This window comes from Anomalospiza imberbis, chromosome Z (assembly GCF_031753505.1).
Source record: "Anomalospiza imberbis isolate Cuckoo-Finch-1a 21T00152 chromosome Z, ASM3175350v1, whole genome shotgun sequence".
In the NCBI taxonomy this organism is placed as follows: domain Eukaryota; kingdom Metazoa; phylum Chordata; class Aves; order Passeriformes; family Viduidae; genus Anomalospiza; species Anomalospiza imberbis.
In genome coordinates, this window is record NC_089721.1 from 30075941 (window position 1) to 30094660 (window position 18720).

At 37.0% G+C, this 18720-nt stretch overlaps 1 protein-coding gene across 1 annotated transcript in view; it reads right to left on the reverse strand.

Annotated features, from left to right (window-relative positions):
- Nucleotides 1-18720, reverse strand: part of DENND4C (DENN domain containing 4C) — a 51036-nt gene that overhangs the window by 11232 nt on the left and 21084 nt on the right. The window contains exons 13-27 of the mRNA XM_068176474.1: nucleotides 18380-18415; nucleotides 18033-18163; nucleotides 17081-17213; nucleotides 16424-16630; nucleotides 15634-15762; nucleotides 14783-14927; nucleotides 14304-14450; nucleotides 11983-12108; nucleotides 10987-11127; nucleotides 8530-9674; nucleotides 7503-7683; nucleotides 5759-5868; nucleotides 2926-3101; nucleotides 1727-1909; nucleotides 20-209 (exon numbers count right to left, since the gene is read on the reverse strand). Coding sequence (XP_068032575.1) covers nucleotides 20-209; nucleotides 1727-1909; nucleotides 2926-3101; nucleotides 5759-5868; nucleotides 7503-7683; nucleotides 8530-9674; nucleotides 10987-11127; nucleotides 11983-12108; nucleotides 14304-14450; nucleotides 14783-14927; nucleotides 15634-15762; nucleotides 16424-16630; nucleotides 17081-17213; nucleotides 18033-18163; nucleotides 18380-18415 — 3180 coding nt within the window. The remainder of the gene's footprint in view (nucleotides 1-19; nucleotides 210-1726; nucleotides 1910-2925; nucleotides 3102-5758; nucleotides 5869-7502; nucleotides 7684-8529; nucleotides 9675-10986; nucleotides 11128-11982; nucleotides 12109-14303; nucleotides 14451-14782; nucleotides 14928-15633; nucleotides 15763-16423; nucleotides 16631-17080; nucleotides 17214-18032; nucleotides 18164-18379; nucleotides 18416-18720) is intronic.

Here is an 18720-nt window from a genome sequence, read left to right on the forward strand (position 1 = left end):
ATGCAGCTTCTAGACTTACCACAGCTTCCTGCAAACTATTTGGAAGACTAACTGTTGAAATGCCATGAGATGGTCTCTGGGAGAGATCAATGTTTTGCAGTGGACCCCCCACGCTGTGGCTCCGAGTTAAGGACACGCCTCTTTTTGATGGATTATTGGCATGTGTCTTCATGGTGGTGGAATCTGTAGTCTGTTCTTCTGCCAAATCACTGTGTGAATTTTAGAAAAAAATATGCTAATATTTCAGCATTTCTATGGCAACAGGAAGGAAGCAGAGGAAGGCTGACAAGTGAAGTTCTCAAATCAATTTTCTCTATTAATATGAAATTGTATTTTCCCAGTTAGCTCCACTGTTTAAGGAACACAGAACAAAACGTGCCTCAGACCAGTATAAACATCCCTTCAGAAAAGCAGCTAGGTATAACTTAAGATATGAATCTGAAAGCACTGCAGTTCTGTACAAAAATTACTGCTCCTGTACAGCTTTACCTTGCTTAAAAAATCAGCAATCCACAGTTCTGCCAATCTATGAAGATTATCTTCTTTTGACTACGCTCACCTTTACTTCCTTTTCCCTTTAAGTTCTAAGTGTCATAAAGAAAACAATAGTATAGCAGAAAGCAATTTAAAAATTGCATACCAAAGTAAAAATAAAAAATGGTGTAAAACTCATCCAGCAAGCTAATTTAAGTGAAGTCAGGCTTGTTGGATTTAACGCATGCAATCAAGACATTTGCAGATCTGGGAATATTCGTTCTGTGCTCCTTATAATTATAATGGATAAAACTACAGCTACAACTACAGTACAGAAGAAGAAACAAAGTGAAATAGAAGTGTCTGCTTCCAGATAATCTGTAGAGAGAGAAGAAATTATTTACAGGTGACTTTTGGTTCTAAATTTTACTTTAGTTAAAAATATATTGTCATAAAATAAAGATGTTGACATAAGCACAGTACCACCTTTAATGTTTAATGTATTAGGACTAACTATTATTGCATTGATTAGTTTTAGTTGTCTGACACAGGGATTAGCTCATTACTCTGAGGCACTAATACTCCAGAATTTCAAACTGAATGATGATTTTAAAAAAACCCAAACAATTACAATAAAATTTAATCATCCCAGAAAAAAGGTCACAATTCATAGCAGAATTATTTTAGTTCTTCCCTCATCCAACATGACATTTTCCCCTTAATGCTTTTTTTCCTCAAACTGTTTCAGAAGTGATATTGTTTTAGAGTTTCAGTTTTACATAGGTTTTGTTTGTTATAGAACACAAGCTCAGCACAAATCTTGAGTGCTCTCAGAACTTTCTCTCAAGAAAAGTGTTCAGCAAATAGACCTACTGTTTCCCATAGTGTGGTGTTCTTCTTGTTAAATCATATATTCAAGGAAAGGAGAAGCAATGCTTGAATTTCTGTGTGAGTTTAAATGGTGACTGGGTTTTAACCACACTGAGTAGAGGTTTTACCTATTGATCAATAGCAAATGGACATGAAGTTTCATTTCTACACATGTATCTTTAGAACCTACTCACTTGGTGGAATGAATTGACTTCAAACTGATAAAAGCATGCTTAAAACATGCAAAAAGTGAGAAAGGAAAGAGATGATCCTCAAGTTACAACTGTACTTCACCATATTTGGTATAAAAGCCAACCTTACCCTTATAAGAGTGGAAGTACTGATGCATTTCTGACAGAATTAACAATCCTGTGTTACCTACCCCTGCTCAGCTGCAGAGCTGGTTTCTTCAGCTATGGTGTGGCTGGACTGCAGGTGATCTGAAAAACTGATCAAGTCAGCAACAGCTGGGTTGGTCAACAGTTTCTGCTCCAGAGGATTTGTGGTTAATGGAAGGGCGCCACTCTGTAAACTATCTCCTGAGATACTTTGCTTCAGGAAAAAGCTGAAGTTACAGCAGGAATGGGAGGGATAAAAATACAAAGGTAAAGATATAAGCATAAAATCATAAAGTTGTTATTTTCTACACTTACTTTTCAAAAGTAGCAAAAGAAGGAAACACAATATTAAAAAGCTGGACAACAGGACATAAATTACATCCTACTCCCACCTGTGCAACTTAAACAGGCAGAGTAAATTAACAGAGAGAGATCTGATCTGCAAAAGAAGACATACTACACTGGACATAAATCATTACAAGTGACCTTAGTTTGTCATGGTTTCAAATCAGAACAGTATATTAACAGGTGACACATCACTGAAAATGGTTGCTATTGTAATGTGACATTACGGACTACATGATCATACACCATTATAAGCACATGACAACACAAATGTGTCTTGCTTTGCTAAGTCTCTGAAGTACATACTCTATAGTTAATACAGATGTTCAATTTCTGCATTAGAGAACTAGTGGAACCTCTGTTTCACAGCAATAACCACTACAATGAGAATTGGAACTTAAAATTAGGTTTCATTTCTCACAGTGCAACTAAAAGAGGTTAAAAACAGTAAGCAGAGAAGCTTAAACTAGCGAAACAATAAGGTGGAGCATCGGGAACTAAAAGCTGCTAACAAATTTGATCTGGGAAAAATTCTTTGCTGACAGATTTAAAAACCTCTTCATATGATTTTATAAAGTTTAAAGCCCATAGGCTTTGTTTTAACATTGAAACAAAATGAAAACTGACTTACACCTTCATACAGTTACACTTAAAAAGAAAATATGAAACGAAAAAGTGATAAAAAGGCAACCAGTTCTTTGGGTTTTGGCTGTTTTACAATGCAACTCAATAGTTTACACAATTTATAATTTCCTTCAGTACAATCATGACCATCGAATAGGAAGTGACATTCTTGCTAACATCTAGATGGGGAAAGATATTGAAGATCCGCTTGTGAAAAAATATAACCATGCACAGTTACAAAGTCAGAAACAGAGTATCTATAAAATGCACTGACCTTGCAGAGCCACGAAGGTCTTTAAATTCAACATTAAGCAAAGGTAGGAAGGTACTTTTACAGAAAGGGCAGGTAGTGTTCAAGTTTGAGTCATCTGCTGTCCACCCAGCCATGATTTCTTCATCATAAACCAAAGCATCACAAGCTCTACATTGAGAGCAGCTTGACATCAAGACCTAGAACAGCAAAGAATTAATATTATTTGGGCTCTTTTACAATTGTTTTTTATAGGCTCAGTACCCACAGAAGTTTAATAGGTACCAGAAGGCCAGTGGGGAGAAATGAGTTCACCACTTCTTTCTCACCATACTCAGAATTATCTCATCCACATTAACTTTTACCTATGAAATGAAGTTGTAAGTAATTTATTTCTGACACGGAAGAAGCATTACCCCAAAAGGGTACTAATTTAGCATTTGCAATTGCTTGCTTCTATGAAGAATTCAGCATATACAAATTGTTTTGAATTGTATAAGTAAATGCATGTCTACTTATCCAAAAGAGGAAAGAAATCCCACAAAACCAATCAAGCATAAAAGAAACCTTTATAGTGTGGTGTGTCGACCCTGGCTGGATGCCAGGTGGTCACTAAAACCACTCAAGCAATCTCCCTGTTCAAGTGAACAGGGGAAGAAAAATATAACAAAAGTCTTGTGAGTCACAACAGGGACAAGGAGATCACTCAGCAATTACTTTGACAAAAAGGCAAAAACAAACTTGACTAGGAGAAATTAATTTAATTTTCTGCCAATTAAAAGTTCAAGTAGGTTAATGAGAAATTACCCCAAATTTTAAAACACCTTCCCCCTACCCCTCCCTTCTTCCCAGGCTTCACTTTAATTCCTAACTTCTCCACCTTCTTCCCTGAAATGGCACATGGAAATGGGGAAAGGGGATTGTGATCAATTCATCCCATGTTTTTCTGACACTCCTTTCTCCTCACACTCTTCCCCTGCTCCAGCATGGGGTCCCTCCCACAGGACATAGTCCTACACAAACTTCTTCAGGGTAAGCCCTTCCCATGGGCTTCAGTTCTTTATTAGTTGCTCCAGCATGGATCTCCTGCAGGGTCACAAGTCCTGCCAGCAAACATGCTCCAGCCAGGGCTCTTCTCCCCATGGGGTAAAGGTCCTGCCAGGAGCACTGGCTCCTGTCTACAGGGTTAGCTTCCTTTGGGCATCCACCTGCACTAGCACAGCATACATGGCTGCAGGGGCACAGCTGTCTTGCTGTGGTCTGCATCACAGGCTGCAGGGGAATCTCTGCTCTGGTGCCTGGAGCACCTCCTGTCCCTCCTTCTGCACTGACCTGGGTATCTGCAGAGGGATTTTCTGTCATGTGTTTTCACCCCTCACCTGCAGCTGCTGTTGCACAGCATTCTTTTCCCTTCCCAAATACACTATCCCAGCATTGCTGCCACTGTCACTAATGGGCTTGGCCTTGGCCAGTGGGGGGTCCAGTCTGGAGCTGGCTGGCATTGGCTCTGTCGGACAAGGGGGAAAGTTCTGGCAGCTCTTCTGCTACCCAATCCTTGCCATGCGAACCCAGCACAAGTAGAAAATCAGAATGTTGCATCTTTACCTAATAGAAGTCTCACCACTAAGCTAGATAGAGAACTGGAGAAAAATGATAAAATGAATCCTGTACTAACTGAAGAATGGACGACATACCTTACTCTATCCTCTTACTTCATTGTTTCAGTCAGATGGGTGAAAAACCCCAAAAACACAGCATCAAACACAGCTTCTAATAATTTTTAGAGCTAATGTAATTAAGATATTAATTATAATGCCATTTTTACTATGCTATACCCTTTATAAAATGCAGTGCGGAAGCTTGGCAAGCCTAAGATGTCCAGAACACCAAACATAAATGAAAATATATAGGATCTAGCAACATAACACTGCAGCTGAAAGAAAAGCAACCAAGGCAAATGCAGTGACCATTGACTATATATATGAAATATGAAAGCATCTACAAGTAATTATTTCATTTGGTTTAGCTGGGATAGAGTTAATTTTCTTGTTAGAATTCTTTGTAGTCCTGTGTTTCAGTCTGGTAACCAGCTCCATGTTAATTGATGACACTCCAGTATTTTAGTTATTGCTGCACAGGTCTTTATACATCATCATGGACTTTTTAACTATGTGCACAACTCAGCCAACAGGCTGTGACAGGACACAGCCAGGACAGCTGGCCTCAGCTGACCAAATAAGACTGTGTAACATCAAGTCTAGAGATAAAACTCTGTGTGTTTTTCCAAGGTAGCTCTTCCTTGAGGTGTCAGGGTGCTGACTGATCTCTGTATTACTATTTTCTTTTGGTTGTGTCTCCCTCTTTTTCATCTTTCCCCCCAAAGTTCATGTATTGTCTTAATCTCAACTCTCAAGCTTTTTTCTTTTGCCCTTTCAATTCTGTCCCCCATTTAAAGGGGATTAAGCAAATACCTGTGTAAGGGCTTTGGTGCTGGCTGTGGTCAACTCATCACAATTACTGAGTAACAACACAATTTTCATAAGGAAAATAAAATCTAAAACTCCACAAAAGACTATTTCTCCTTTTTAATCTCTAACTTCTCTTTCACTTCAAGTGTTGACCCTTCCCTCAACAACTTTTTCTCTATATGTATGATGGATGCATAAAAGTATTTAAGACACTCTTCATTTTTAAAGCTGCTGTTGCACTCCAAGCTACAAGTAATGAGCATCTCTGCAGTAGAAACAAGGAAAAAATTGTTTTGAAAAAACCAACCACAATGCAACTAAACAGGCAATTAATGCATACAGTACTATTGATTCATTATAGCTTTCATCTATGAGTTTATTAATCTTACCTCCATTGCATAGTTCTGGAAAATGCTGGATAAACTAGTATTATGTGAAGAGCTGTGCTCTGATTTCTCAGAATCTAGAACTTTCATACTTTTTGGGAATGAAACTTCACCTGTACAGAAAGAGTCGTTTGAGTTTTGTATTCAAGTAAAGAATAATTAATCCATTCCCAAAGAAAATAACTTCTGTTCAACCAAGGCAAGAAAATTGTACCAAAAGATCTCCAAAGATATGAGTATCTTACTGACATTACAATATAGATAGATATTATATTTGTGATTAACATTCCAAGGTTATTTTTCTAACACAATATATCACAGATTAGTAAAAGAAAAGCACAAACGAAAAATAGACTAGTAAAGAGCAGTAAGATTACTCAATGTATATTGACCGCCTCTAAAAAGTTGACTAGACATGATTTCTTGAATAACACATCTATATGTAAACAGCAAATGTAAGGACAGCATCAGGTGAGGTGTGTGCTACCAAAAATACTATTACTGCACTTAGATTTTCCCTGATTAACACTGCACTAAACCAAATATTTTTTTCTTTGGTAATGCTAGATTTTATAGTTATGAGCCTTGTCCAGGAAAAGGGGAAAAAGAGTTGGAATACATTCTCCAGAAGGATATGGATGGAATCAATCCAAGAAGGCAAAATTATCATAATTATTTTTTACAAGCCCGATTTTTTCTATTAAAAAAATCACCACCAGTATCCCCTCCTCATAAAGAAGGCTCCTCTGTTTTTTCAGCTCAATATTATGTTTGTGAACAAATTTTGCATACCCTGTTGGCTGCCACTCTTCATAGTTAGCTCTTATAACCCTCCTAACTAACTGGAACTGGAAGATATCTTGTCAAGATTTTGCAATACTGGGACACTTTATCTCCACTATACAAGATAGTTCTTCCTCTCTTGATATTTCTCTCTCTCCGTAAAGCAGACAGCTTTATAATACTTGCATCACTAAAGTAATGTATTGCAAAGAGACCTAAACCAACCCCACAGCAGGTTCAGAAACACATCTTTTTTCTCTAAGTAAAAATCAAATCTAACTGAATTGAATCTGAACTGAAAATTACTAGATTTATTTAGTCCAGTTTTACATCTGGCAGGGAGGAGGGAAGGAAAGTTTGCAATAGGCGCACAGTTGTCAACTATTTACCTACATAAGTTCAAATCAAGTATTTATCCAACACTTCCTATTCCATGGTGAAGATGGATAACTTCTAGTGTGTATTGCTTTAGGTTTTTTGTGCACATGAAACTACAAGGTTGTTCTGTTGATTTGGTTTTGCTGGTTTGCTTCTTTCCTCCCTCAAATGATCTGTCTCTCTTAGTTATGCAACTATCTGCAGTTGTCAAACTGCTCAGCTTTTCTATATTAATATTTCACTATTAATACTTTCAAGGGTCTTATGACTTTACATGAATGAGCAGGTGTTTCTTGCTGTAACTAGTTCGTAATCTTCCTATCACATATACAGGAAGTATTTTTATGGGTAAAGTCCTGCATATTGTATCAGCTTTTTATACATTCAACAAAGAGACTAGCATTGATACTGCAAGAGAAGAGTATAGAATGGAAGTAAAAATTTGCTTGTAATACTCTTAAGGGCTTGAAATAATTTCACATTATCATAGCTTCCATTGTTTCGAGTGATTTCACGTACAACAGTTTTCCCTGTTTGTTGTATTATAATCAAGTTATCAGGGGAAAATAAAACCAAATCATCTCACCTGCACTGTAATGCTGTCTTCCTACATCTCCACCACTGCTGCTACTACCAAGACTAGTAGTGCTTTGTGCAAGCTCATTGGTAAGTAGGCCTGGGACTCCAGTTCTTGATGACAGATTATCTCCTAAAATACTATCTGCAAAGCCCACAGGGAAGTTATAGTCTGGTCGATGGCTTTCTTCCTTTAATGCAAGAAGAAAAAGTAACATTTTTGAGTACCTCCACATTCTTTATTTGACTTCCATCTTTATCCTAAAAAAAAATAATTAAACTAGCAGATTAAGATAAATCCTGATGTAAAAAAAATCAGATGTAAGATAAATCTATGTAGCCCCAAAAAGTGCAGATACTGGACAAAGCAGGAGGATATTGAAAAACTGACAAACTGAGTGACAAAAAAATAGTGATATAAATTTATTCATTACAGAAGAAACAGGAAAAACGATGCAGACACATCACTTGAAGGCACAATAACAAGACATCGCAAAAAAAAGGAAGTTACAATATTCATCCCACTGTATTCTCTTTCAATCTTGTCATTAGTATGTGAAATGTTTTACTCTGAAAAACACTCTGTTAGTCACAGAATAACCATAACATTTAGTTTCCAAATTCCTGATAAGTCAATTTACTAGATCTCAGGTTGGACTTTATTACTTTCAACTTTGACCCTCACCAACCTGACTTCCTGGGTTTGTAATTTATTTTCACAACCTAGTTTTCTAAAGTAAGACAGGGCAGTATGGCATCATTAATCTTTTAAATAAAAAGATTAATAAACAAACGGGAGATTTTTGTTGAGAACAAAAAAGTAAAACATACTGCATTGAGACCATCTAATTCCCTTTTGTCTGAAAAGTGAGGGTTTTTTTAATGGCAAGGAAAAACACCATAGATAAAGTGTAATTTTTATTAGCTAATAAAAGTCAATACTTAATAAAAACACCACCTAGGAAGCAATCTTCTGGACATAGAAGTTAGCCCTCTAACTTTGTGTCCCCAAATTTTTCATACTGAAAAACACTTACCTCATCATCTGAGTAACTATATGCTGATGTTACCACTCCCCACATCTTACTGGCCACATTGGCAGCCTGCTTCATGCCTGATTTCAAAACATCTATTTTTGGTCCAGACAGTATATTGTCTAACTTCAGATTGGATAAAGTTGTTACAACAGTTCCCAATGAGCCATGTGGAGAAGAACGACCCAGTCCTGTCAAAGATGAAGACCGCTCCTTTTGAACTTGTGGGTGAGTTTGTTGCTTTGATCGTACAGTGAATGTTTTGGACCTGGAGACAGAAGGACTTCTTCGACTTTCGTAACACTTGGAGGATGCCAGGATGGGATCCAAAGGCAGACTTGACCTTCTTTCTTGGGAGTGACCAAGTATACCAGAAGTTTCTGCATCCTTATCTGGCTTGTGCAGTTCCATGCTGGGAAACTTACTACCCAATGGGTTCTTCAAATTCATATAGCTCTCTATTTCATCTGCCAAATTACGTGCTGCAACTGGTGACATCAACTTTCCCCCAGGTTCTGGATAACCTGGTTGTGTGCAGTCAGTAGCTAGCAAAGACAGAGGGTCCAAGCCTACTTCAACATCTTCCCTTTCAATAGGCTTAACCACTCCATAAAAGCTATTTCTTTTAGCAGTTGCATCTTTGGATTCAGGTTTCTGGTTTTTAGACTCAGCTGACTGTTCATTCATGTCTTCAACTGTGGTCATATTTCCATCTCTTCCATTCTCAAGATCCTCCTGCCCTTCCCCAGGTTCTTCCAGCACTGGTGAAGACCTATGTTCTAGGTCCCAATCACTCTCAGTCACACCAATCCAAGTGTCACTTATGTTAGAAACCTGCTGGTCAGTGATATTTTCAAAGCTGTGGGATTTATTTACATGAGAAGGTGAAGTTTTGGCCCCAGATAAAGCAGCTGTTAGGATCTTGGCATCTGCTCCCATCATTATTGCTATTTCTTTAGAATGCAAGTCCAAGCTGCCTTTTTTCAGCAGCATTCCAGCTCTGCTTTCACTGCTGAAACTGCAGCTTCTCTCTGAAAACAGCTTTTGCCTCTTCTGTCTTTTTTCACTTGTTTTCTTTGGAGAAACATTACCAAAGACTGCATCTTCGACTGAATCCTGAGTGATGAACACTGGGCTAGAAACAGTTTCTAAAAGAGAAAATGCATTAATAATATGGTGTCCATAGCCACCAAAATGTTTATTTCCTGAAACCATGTGAAATCTCCTTAACCTTCTTACATAGAGAAGACTGGGAGTACTACAGTCCCAAGATATCCATTAAGAAGTAACACTAGCATGAACACATTATTTCACTGCAAAGACATCCTGCAGGTCAAAAGCCACCTACTCTTTGGAATCAAAGCTGTTTATGGCTTCTACCTCCTTTCCCTGTGCCAACACCTAGAGAGTAAGTACTACATCCATGAACTGAAGGAAACTGCAATTTTAAGTAAAAGTTGTTCTGGCTGGTTTTGGTTTTTTTCCCTCCAACAGCTACATTCAAGATTTAAACATCAAACTGCATAGTTCATTCTGGTTCTGAAAAAAACTATAATGTGTGTCTGCCCAATACAGATGCATTATTTCATTTATGACACAGATGTATATATAGAAAATGCTAATTAAGTTTAGCACGTGGAAGCCATAAACTAATCTTATAAATATTCCTATTTCCTATGGGTAATTGGGAATACATACTACCTAGATAGCTGTGTTAGCAAAGTTAAAACCTTCATAAGTATGGAAATTCTACTATATTAGAACCTCAAGAGAAGACCTGTTGTACCATATCCACCTGCTGGAGGATGTTTGAGTCTCACATCAATGCTGCTTCTTGGCTGGCCAGCAGTTCACATAATTGCCAAAATATTCCAAGCAACTTCTTACCTGAGACTCCATTCTGTGTTATCAAGCTACACTGAAGCTGGACTACCTTGTCTTAGTAAAGGACAGACACAAAGGCAGAAGAAAAAAAATTCATCCCCAAGATTTGGCTTTTATATATCCATAAATCTTTCTCGTTACAAATCTTGAGTTAAGTAAATAAATTTTGTACAGCACAAAGACAACATACATTGTTCCTGCATAATAGATCGGCAATAAATGCTGCAGGAACAGAGACAGACTTGTCCAAGATCAGCAAGGTTTAGATGACAAAATCAAGACTGGAGACACTATTTCTCTTTGTTTCCTAGTATATTATTGAAACACACTCAGTGCAGGGCAGGGAAAAAAATCTTGATTTCAGTCTACAGAACAGTGATTTTCAACCTCAGAATCTACAGGTTCCTTCTATCCTATGTTACCTGCACAGGATAATGGTGGAAAGCAAACATTTTGTGAGACATCTGCACCTTGAACAGAAGTTTTGTTTCTTTTCATAACATGAAACAGATTGCAAAACACTACAGCACAACAAGATCAGGACTTTAGAAAGCTCTGTTTCACCCAGTTACTCACCATCACTGCTCTTCCTTCCACTGCTATCAAAAATGCCTGATGGAACTTTCACAATACTGTTACCCCAAGCAGGTGGATCAGTTGGACTCGGAGTTTCTATATTCAGCTGTTGCTTTTCATAAGATTTTTCTACAGAAATCTCTGCAAGAAAGAGAATGTGAACATTAGTAGATAGATAGATATAGATATATAGATATTGAGAGTTAAGATTTAACTTAGTAATTATTTGCACTGGTACATAAAATATAAACTCTGTCACCTCATGTAATAATAAACTAAAGGATCCATCCTTCTAAGTACTGAGCATTTCTGGAAGCAATACCCAGAAAGGTTACAGCTTCCAGCATTATGCAGAGAGTGCTTAGCTGTTCACAGGGTTATAGCATTTGCCAATTTCTCCCCATGGTATTTTTTCAACTAACCAAAGCAGAATAAGAACATCTAACATAGAAGGAACCTCTAGTTCACAGATTTTCATGCAGGGCAATTTGTTTAATGAGAGCATTAAAAGCCCTAACTCACATAAAGGATCTCATAACCCAGATATGAAACAAATTCAGTAATGAAAACAACAACATACAGAAAAACAAAGAGCAAAATTTGAACAAAAGACAGGAGATGACCCTAAGGCTGTCTATAGCTGGGAAGAGTTTGTAAGAAAAAGTAGCACCTTTTATTAGGTCAACAGGTACAGCTAAAAAAATTGTCAAGATTTCAAACAGATAAATGAGGGAAATGGAAAGTAAATTACTGTGTACCCCAACATTTGTCCATTTTTTCCATCTATATTAAGTTAATCTAATAAAAGGCTATTTCTACCTATACACATTCCACTGCTATAATTTAGGGCACAGAAGTAAAATAACTATATGAAATCTATCGTATTCTGAGCCTTGGAACATTATTAATTCCATACACTGGGTATCTGTGGTATTCTTATGCATGAAACACATTTATTACCAAAAGCCTTCACCAACATAAACACCCATACTTAACCTCCTATTAAGTCTTCAAGGTTAGAAGAAATATCTTTCTCTACTTGTGTTTCAATTGCAGGAAGACTATCCTCAACATCTCTCAAGAGTTCATCCTTAGATCTGTAACCCTGGTCTGACTGACCACCTGTTGGAAGAAATACAAACACATGCTTCAAGTTCATTTTCCCTTTCTAAATTTGTTTTCAAAAAGAAAATAAAGGATCTGAAATTTATTTGTTTCACATTTTATCTCTCCAGAAAAGTTCATATTAAGATCTCCAAAATGTCTAATGTGTGGAAAGACCTACTCAGTGATGATAACACCAGAGATAATTTGGCTATACCAATCCAAATTTACTTTTCTAATTATACTAAATATGAATTATTCCCCTAGAAACACTATAGTGACTAACTATTTTTAATGCACTATATCTGCTCTCATTCATTTTCTATCACATTAGTATGAAATATTTAACTGCTGGGTAAGCTAAATTCTCAAATGCATTAACAAAAGAAATTTAGGCAAGCACAGCCATAATTGAGCAAGCTTCTAACAGTGAATACAACCCTGGAAAAAAACTGTACTATAAACTGTGCTATACCTTTGCACTGTATGCCAAAGTATAAATTGTAATAGAAAAAAAAAAGTACAACTACAAACATTTTTTAAAAGGTCTGTTCCCCTGCTATACCAGTTAAACTTGCCAGCTGTAACTCACTAAAAAACTAAAAGTTTACAGTAATCATAAAAGTTTGTCACATGAAAAAATACAGAAGGTCTCATTTCTCTGTTATTTTTTATCTGAAGGGCTGCTGCATGTGCAAAAAGACAAAAATACTATATGGACACATTTCTCAGCAATGTTAAACTGGATTGTTTGTATACGTCAAAGTACCTATTAGCATTCCTACTGCAATAAAAAAGATCAAAGTAAGTTATTGAGTGTGAAAGGTGTTAGGAAGTTCCATAAAACTTGGGTGACAGATACAATTAATCTACCATACATATCACTGCTACTTATTTTGCCAACAAATAACAACTATGATAAAAAGAATTAAAAATTTGAGCAGCCATCAAATAATAGATTTGGCTACTATATTAAAAACCTTTTATATAGAAAATTAAGTTCTGACAACCTTAGGTGCTTATTTTCTCTCTGTCAGATTTTCAATAATGTTAGTATTCCTGCCTTGAGCAGAAGTGCGAATACCCCATCAATAAATGGGTGAATTACCTGCAGGAGAAACATTCAAGGGTAGAAACAATGCACACGTGCATCCAAGGCTTCACACCATAAGTCTGCACCCCACACCGTGATAGCCACGGACAAATACGGCACCCAAGAGACAGCAAAGAGCAAAAAGCAGAGCAACAAAGAGCAGAGAGAAGGGAAGTTCAGTAATCTAGGCAGACATATCAGATGAAGCACAGGAATTAGACTCAAAGTTCTCTTTACAGAAGGGCTCAAGACATTAAAAACATGAAGAGTGTGCAAGAATAATTTTATGCATTAAGTTTTGAAGTACACACAGGAAGGAAGTTTAGTTGAAACTACACAGGTAGGATGTCATCAGTACTAGAGCAGATAATAAGAACCATGCATTTTGTCTTGCCATCTTAAACTATTAACTTCCTGTGCACTCTTTTTACTTCAGTTTGTCAGGAGGAGTGCACACTATGTTTAACATAGAGTTTTTCTCCAGCTTTCACCTGCCTTTCCATTCCCACAGTGTCTCCTAAAAAACCGTACGACAAGGTTCTGACAATTTCTGTATTTACTCCAAAGTTTAGCAACTACTATTAAGACATTTGAATACAGCGTTTAAAAGCATAGTTTACCATAACCTAACATAATGTACTAATTCCATGAATGCTAATTAGAACTTTCTGAGATATTATCAAGGAAAAATATTTTCAAGTGTTACCTTATAATCACCTCACTAAATATCACTCCTTTCCTTTCTTGGAAAGATTTTACTGACATAGACTACTACTTCTGTGAATAAATGACAACATGCAAAAATTAAACAGCCTCATATGTCAGAAGCTTCATATCTTTTCTGAAGGTTAACACAAAAAGTAGGGTATGTGAGACCACAGCAAAATATTTATTTTAATATAACTATGTCTGCTATGGTACATTCTGAGTTAAAGTATGATGTGCAGTAAAGGAGAAATGTTCAACAATAGTGTACTTCTTTTTCTACACAAGTTAATTCCACACTTCTCTAGAGCTTCAAGAAGGGAAAGCAGTAGTTGTGAATGGGGAAATCAACAGGAGACTAGAAAATTTAGCCTTTTGGGGAACTGTTAGTAGTAAACCCAGCAGAATCTAGTACCTGTGCTAGAATGATTATCAATGGAACCAAGCCTGACTAAGTCACTGACGAAGAGGGTGTGCTCCCCACTGTTAGCATCATTAGAACTATCCACGCTACCATGGCTCATCATGTCCCCATCACTTCCACCCGTGGGACTCCGCAGAGCTAAAGACATGAACGAGAGCTGGTTAGTAAGAGAGGACTTAATTGTTCAGGTTTTTAAATAAATCTAACCTGTTCGGACAACTGTAAATACTTCTGCTTGCCCATATAAAATAAGAGCATGAAATTCTGGCTAAAGAAATCAAGATAATTAATTCTTCAGTATACAAATGACATTCTAATCCTGTTGCAAGCATCAAGTTGGCAAATATCAATTTTTATACATTTAAGGACAGATTTTTCCACTTTCAAAAGCCACAATGTTAGCTGCAATCCCTCTGAAAGTATGTTATTTCTGTTCACCAGGAATAAATCTACTTCAACTAAGTTGTTACCTGGTATCAGAGGCACTCGTGGGTTCTGCGTTGATTTCTTCAGGCACTGCCTAAACTGCGCTGTGCCATGAACTACATTTCGTACCTTTGTCCACAGGAATATGCCACTGCGGTTACCACTAGGCCAAGAAGACTCCAGAACTGCCTGCAGAAAGAGACATTTTTGCAATAACAAAAACAGTAAGGAAGTTACATTAAAAAACACATTACAGTGAGAAGCTTCCCCCCCTCAATAAAAAAAAAAATAAATTTACTGTCAACCATGAGAAGTAGAACAAATACTTGAGTTTCTATGAGCTCTTTTATTCCACAGCTCAATACAAAACAGTTGAGTAAAACCAGACAATGGATCAAAATTACTTTGATTAAACAAGGTGGGATTTGTTCTCATCTATGTATTTTGATAGCAACAGAAGACCATACTAACATCTCCTTTCCTTTTCCTTTATATAGTTTACCATCAAGTTTCATCAGGATAGCAAGGAAAGAGGGGGAGGCTACTTCAACTAGTCTAATTCCAGCCTTCATCCATCTTGGATCTTCCTATCTTAAAGAATACACCTTAGAATAGATTTATTTGACATGGAAGCACTAGATGGTTCCAAAATTTGCAAATCGAAACAGCGTAAATCCGTATTTCAATAGTATTTTTGGTTAGCCAAACAGCATGGGAATATAAATTTAACAGTGTAGAACCATTTAGCGTAGATTCAGTCATTCTGTAAGCATGTCCAAAAGGATTGCTTGACTAACAGAATCAGTAAATCTAAGAGAAAAGCTGCAAGAAACAACCTTAAAAACATGCTACCAGACACTGAGAATGACAACTGCAAAAGACACTGGACCCTTACCTTATTGTAATAACCATAGGTGATGGCATTTGGTTGTATTCCAGCATTTTTCATTTCAAAAAGGACTCTCACAGCCTGAACAGGCTGACCCCACAATCCACAGAGCTGCATTACTACTCTGTAACAGACCTGAAAAGATACAGAAATGTGTAAATGGACTAAAGACAGGAATTTTGCAGTATCTTAAGCTCTTTCCTGATTTCCAACTTTTACTGTGAGAACAACTAGTTAGTCCATAACATGCTACAGCCAGAAGAGGGAGCAAAAATTAAAGAGCAAGTCACAGAAACTGAAATAACATCAGCAGTCACACTGTTGACCATGACAATTTTTTTTTTCCACTCAGGTCATCTTCTTTCTATTTTTCTAATAAAGGAGGTAAGGTGCCCATGTGAAAAGCAGGACAACTTGCTGCTGTGTGCCTGTGGATACTACTCAAAGAATAGTATGCTGCATACAAACCCATCATCTCTTCAGTCCAGTAAGGTTGCAAATTAAATTAAAGTGCAATAAAAACCAGGGATATTCAAGAACTTCCTTCTGGAAGTCATCTGTGAGAAGACGAGTAACACTGAGTTGGAATGGTTGACCCAGCACACACTATGCTGAGGATAATAAAGGGAATTAATTTCCAGTTGCTGTAGTTAAGCTGACTTGAGATGATTTTAAGGTGGCTTTAAACACAGGTCTAGCCATAAGTATGCTTAACGTGGTGGTGTCAGCAAAACACACTGTATTTGTATCTTCTCTTCTATTTCAGTCGTGGTAATTTTTTTTGATTTGCACTTGCCTCATCTAGTGGTTCCACATCGGTTTTCCTCATTTTAATCAGAACATCATATGCCTGTTGCAGTGCTTTGACCTTGGGATGTGCAACTCTGACATAGGCTGGCAGACAAATAAACCATAGGCTGTAACTATGACTGAAGAGACATTTAGCCCACTGGGAGGGGCTTACATAATACTTCTTGGCTAATTTATGAGCTGTTTTTATCTCCTGTAAGGGTGAAACAAAACACAAAAGCAGATAAAAGACGTAACACCTTGAATCTAGAAATCTAACTCAGACACTGGTTTCTTAAGAGTAAGCATTTAATAATAATAGACACACATTCAGTTGAAGATCCCCTTTTACCATTCTCCTATTAAGATACTCTGCAAGCACAAACTAGCATCAGGATCAATCTTTTTTTCCCCACACTATGCATAAATTTCAATTTAATTTTATATTACAGTCTAAGGCTTAAAAATGCATTTGACAATAAACCGAAATTTCAGATGACAATTTTTAATCTCTTCTGTTTCTTGTAAGTGTTCATTCTGAACAGTTACAGAGACCAAAACTCTAACAACATTAACTTACAGTATAAACAGGCTGTGGCAGTTTTACCAAGAAAATTTGTATCTTTTAGTGATTACACAGTGATTACAGTGAGACTCATCTGACCTGTTTTGTCCTCTTTGCCATGAGTGCTGGACTATTTGAAATGCTGCTTCCAGCTGGGTGTCTGCTGAAGGAGAGCTTGAGCTCCTGTGGTCTGTCAAAGAGCTTGAAATCTAGTCGTGGGAAGTTTTTATAGCTATATAGATGGTTAAAAAAACCAGAAAATAAAAGCTTTTTGCATAACTGGTCATAGCAGGAAAGTCATATGAAAACAACTGATATGGAAAAAAAATGACAAACAGGAGATTAAAGAACCAGGAGAAAAAAAAGAGAAAGCAGCAAGATCCTTTCAGCATTATTCACAAAGATAGTACAAGAAGATGCCTTGGACACTAGACCTCCAAAGTGGAAATAAGAACCAGACTACTAACCATGTCATGAAGGTCAGGGTAGCACAGACAATGATTAACAAGGACAACAGCAAAAAACAGAACGCTCATGATCTCCAAGAGACACAGGAAGAAACAAATCATACCCAGAGTATCAGAAACTCCACACTTCTTGCACAGGGCTGAAAAAGATTGAATGTAAGAAATCTCAAAAGTGGAGTGCATGTTTTGTTCTTCTGGTTCATCATCTGCAGATCAGTAGTACTGGGTAGACTTATAATCCACCCTTCATCATTCTCAACATGGAACAAAGAGCACTGCAACTGCACTTGCTACAAAATATACACAAATGGCTCAAACAGGAGCAAGGACACTGAATACATGCAGAAAAGTATTACCATAAAGTTGGCAAGAAGTTATTGAAAAAGTAATACCATAATCCACATGCCCTCACATATATACACCCAAAACACTAACTTCTAGAGGTTCAGAAACTTACCAGAATCTGGGCAGCTCGTATCTTTCAAATACTGTACTAAGGCAAGTCTTGCACCAGCATAGAACATCTGCCCTGCTAACCAACACAGGCACTCTAGTTTCACTCTATGTGACTGTCTAACTTGTACCTGTATTTTGGCACTCGGTCCTGCCCATCATCAGCAGGTGGTTCTGGTGGCATTATGAACACTGTGTGTTCACTTTTTTGCGACTCATCAAGCTCAATCAAGCGTGCATCTTCAACAGAATCAACATCAACCTGAAAACAGAGTTTGTACATTAAGTACAGAGTTTGTCTTTGTAACAAATTGTCCTTTTCAATGTCAATTATGTTGGAATATGTAAAAAATATATTTAATATATACTGTATGTAACTGGATATATAAAAATTACTGAAATATCAAGTCCACAGTCTTGTAGTTCCATTTTTATTTAATGATCAGATATTCCTAAACATTTTCAAGGGCAGAAGTACCTTCTCTCCTTTTTCCATTCCTTTATCTGGAAAGAGCTGGGAAAAGGAAAAAAAAAATTAAGAGCTTCTTCTCAACTCAAAATCAAAATCCTAAATAGTTATATTAAAGCTGTGCCACTTGCTGAAATATTAAAGAAGAACTGGCAATTTTCCATATTACTGTAGAAGCAATAAAGCTCTTTTTCAAATACTTCAGTGAAGAATTCAGTAATCAGCATGCTTTCTATCTGCTGACATTATCTACTAAATAGAAAATCTTTAATCTATCAAAGGAAAAGTGCTTTCATTTTGTTTAGTTGAGAGAAACTCCTGTTTTGCAGCTATTTCCAATATGACAACCT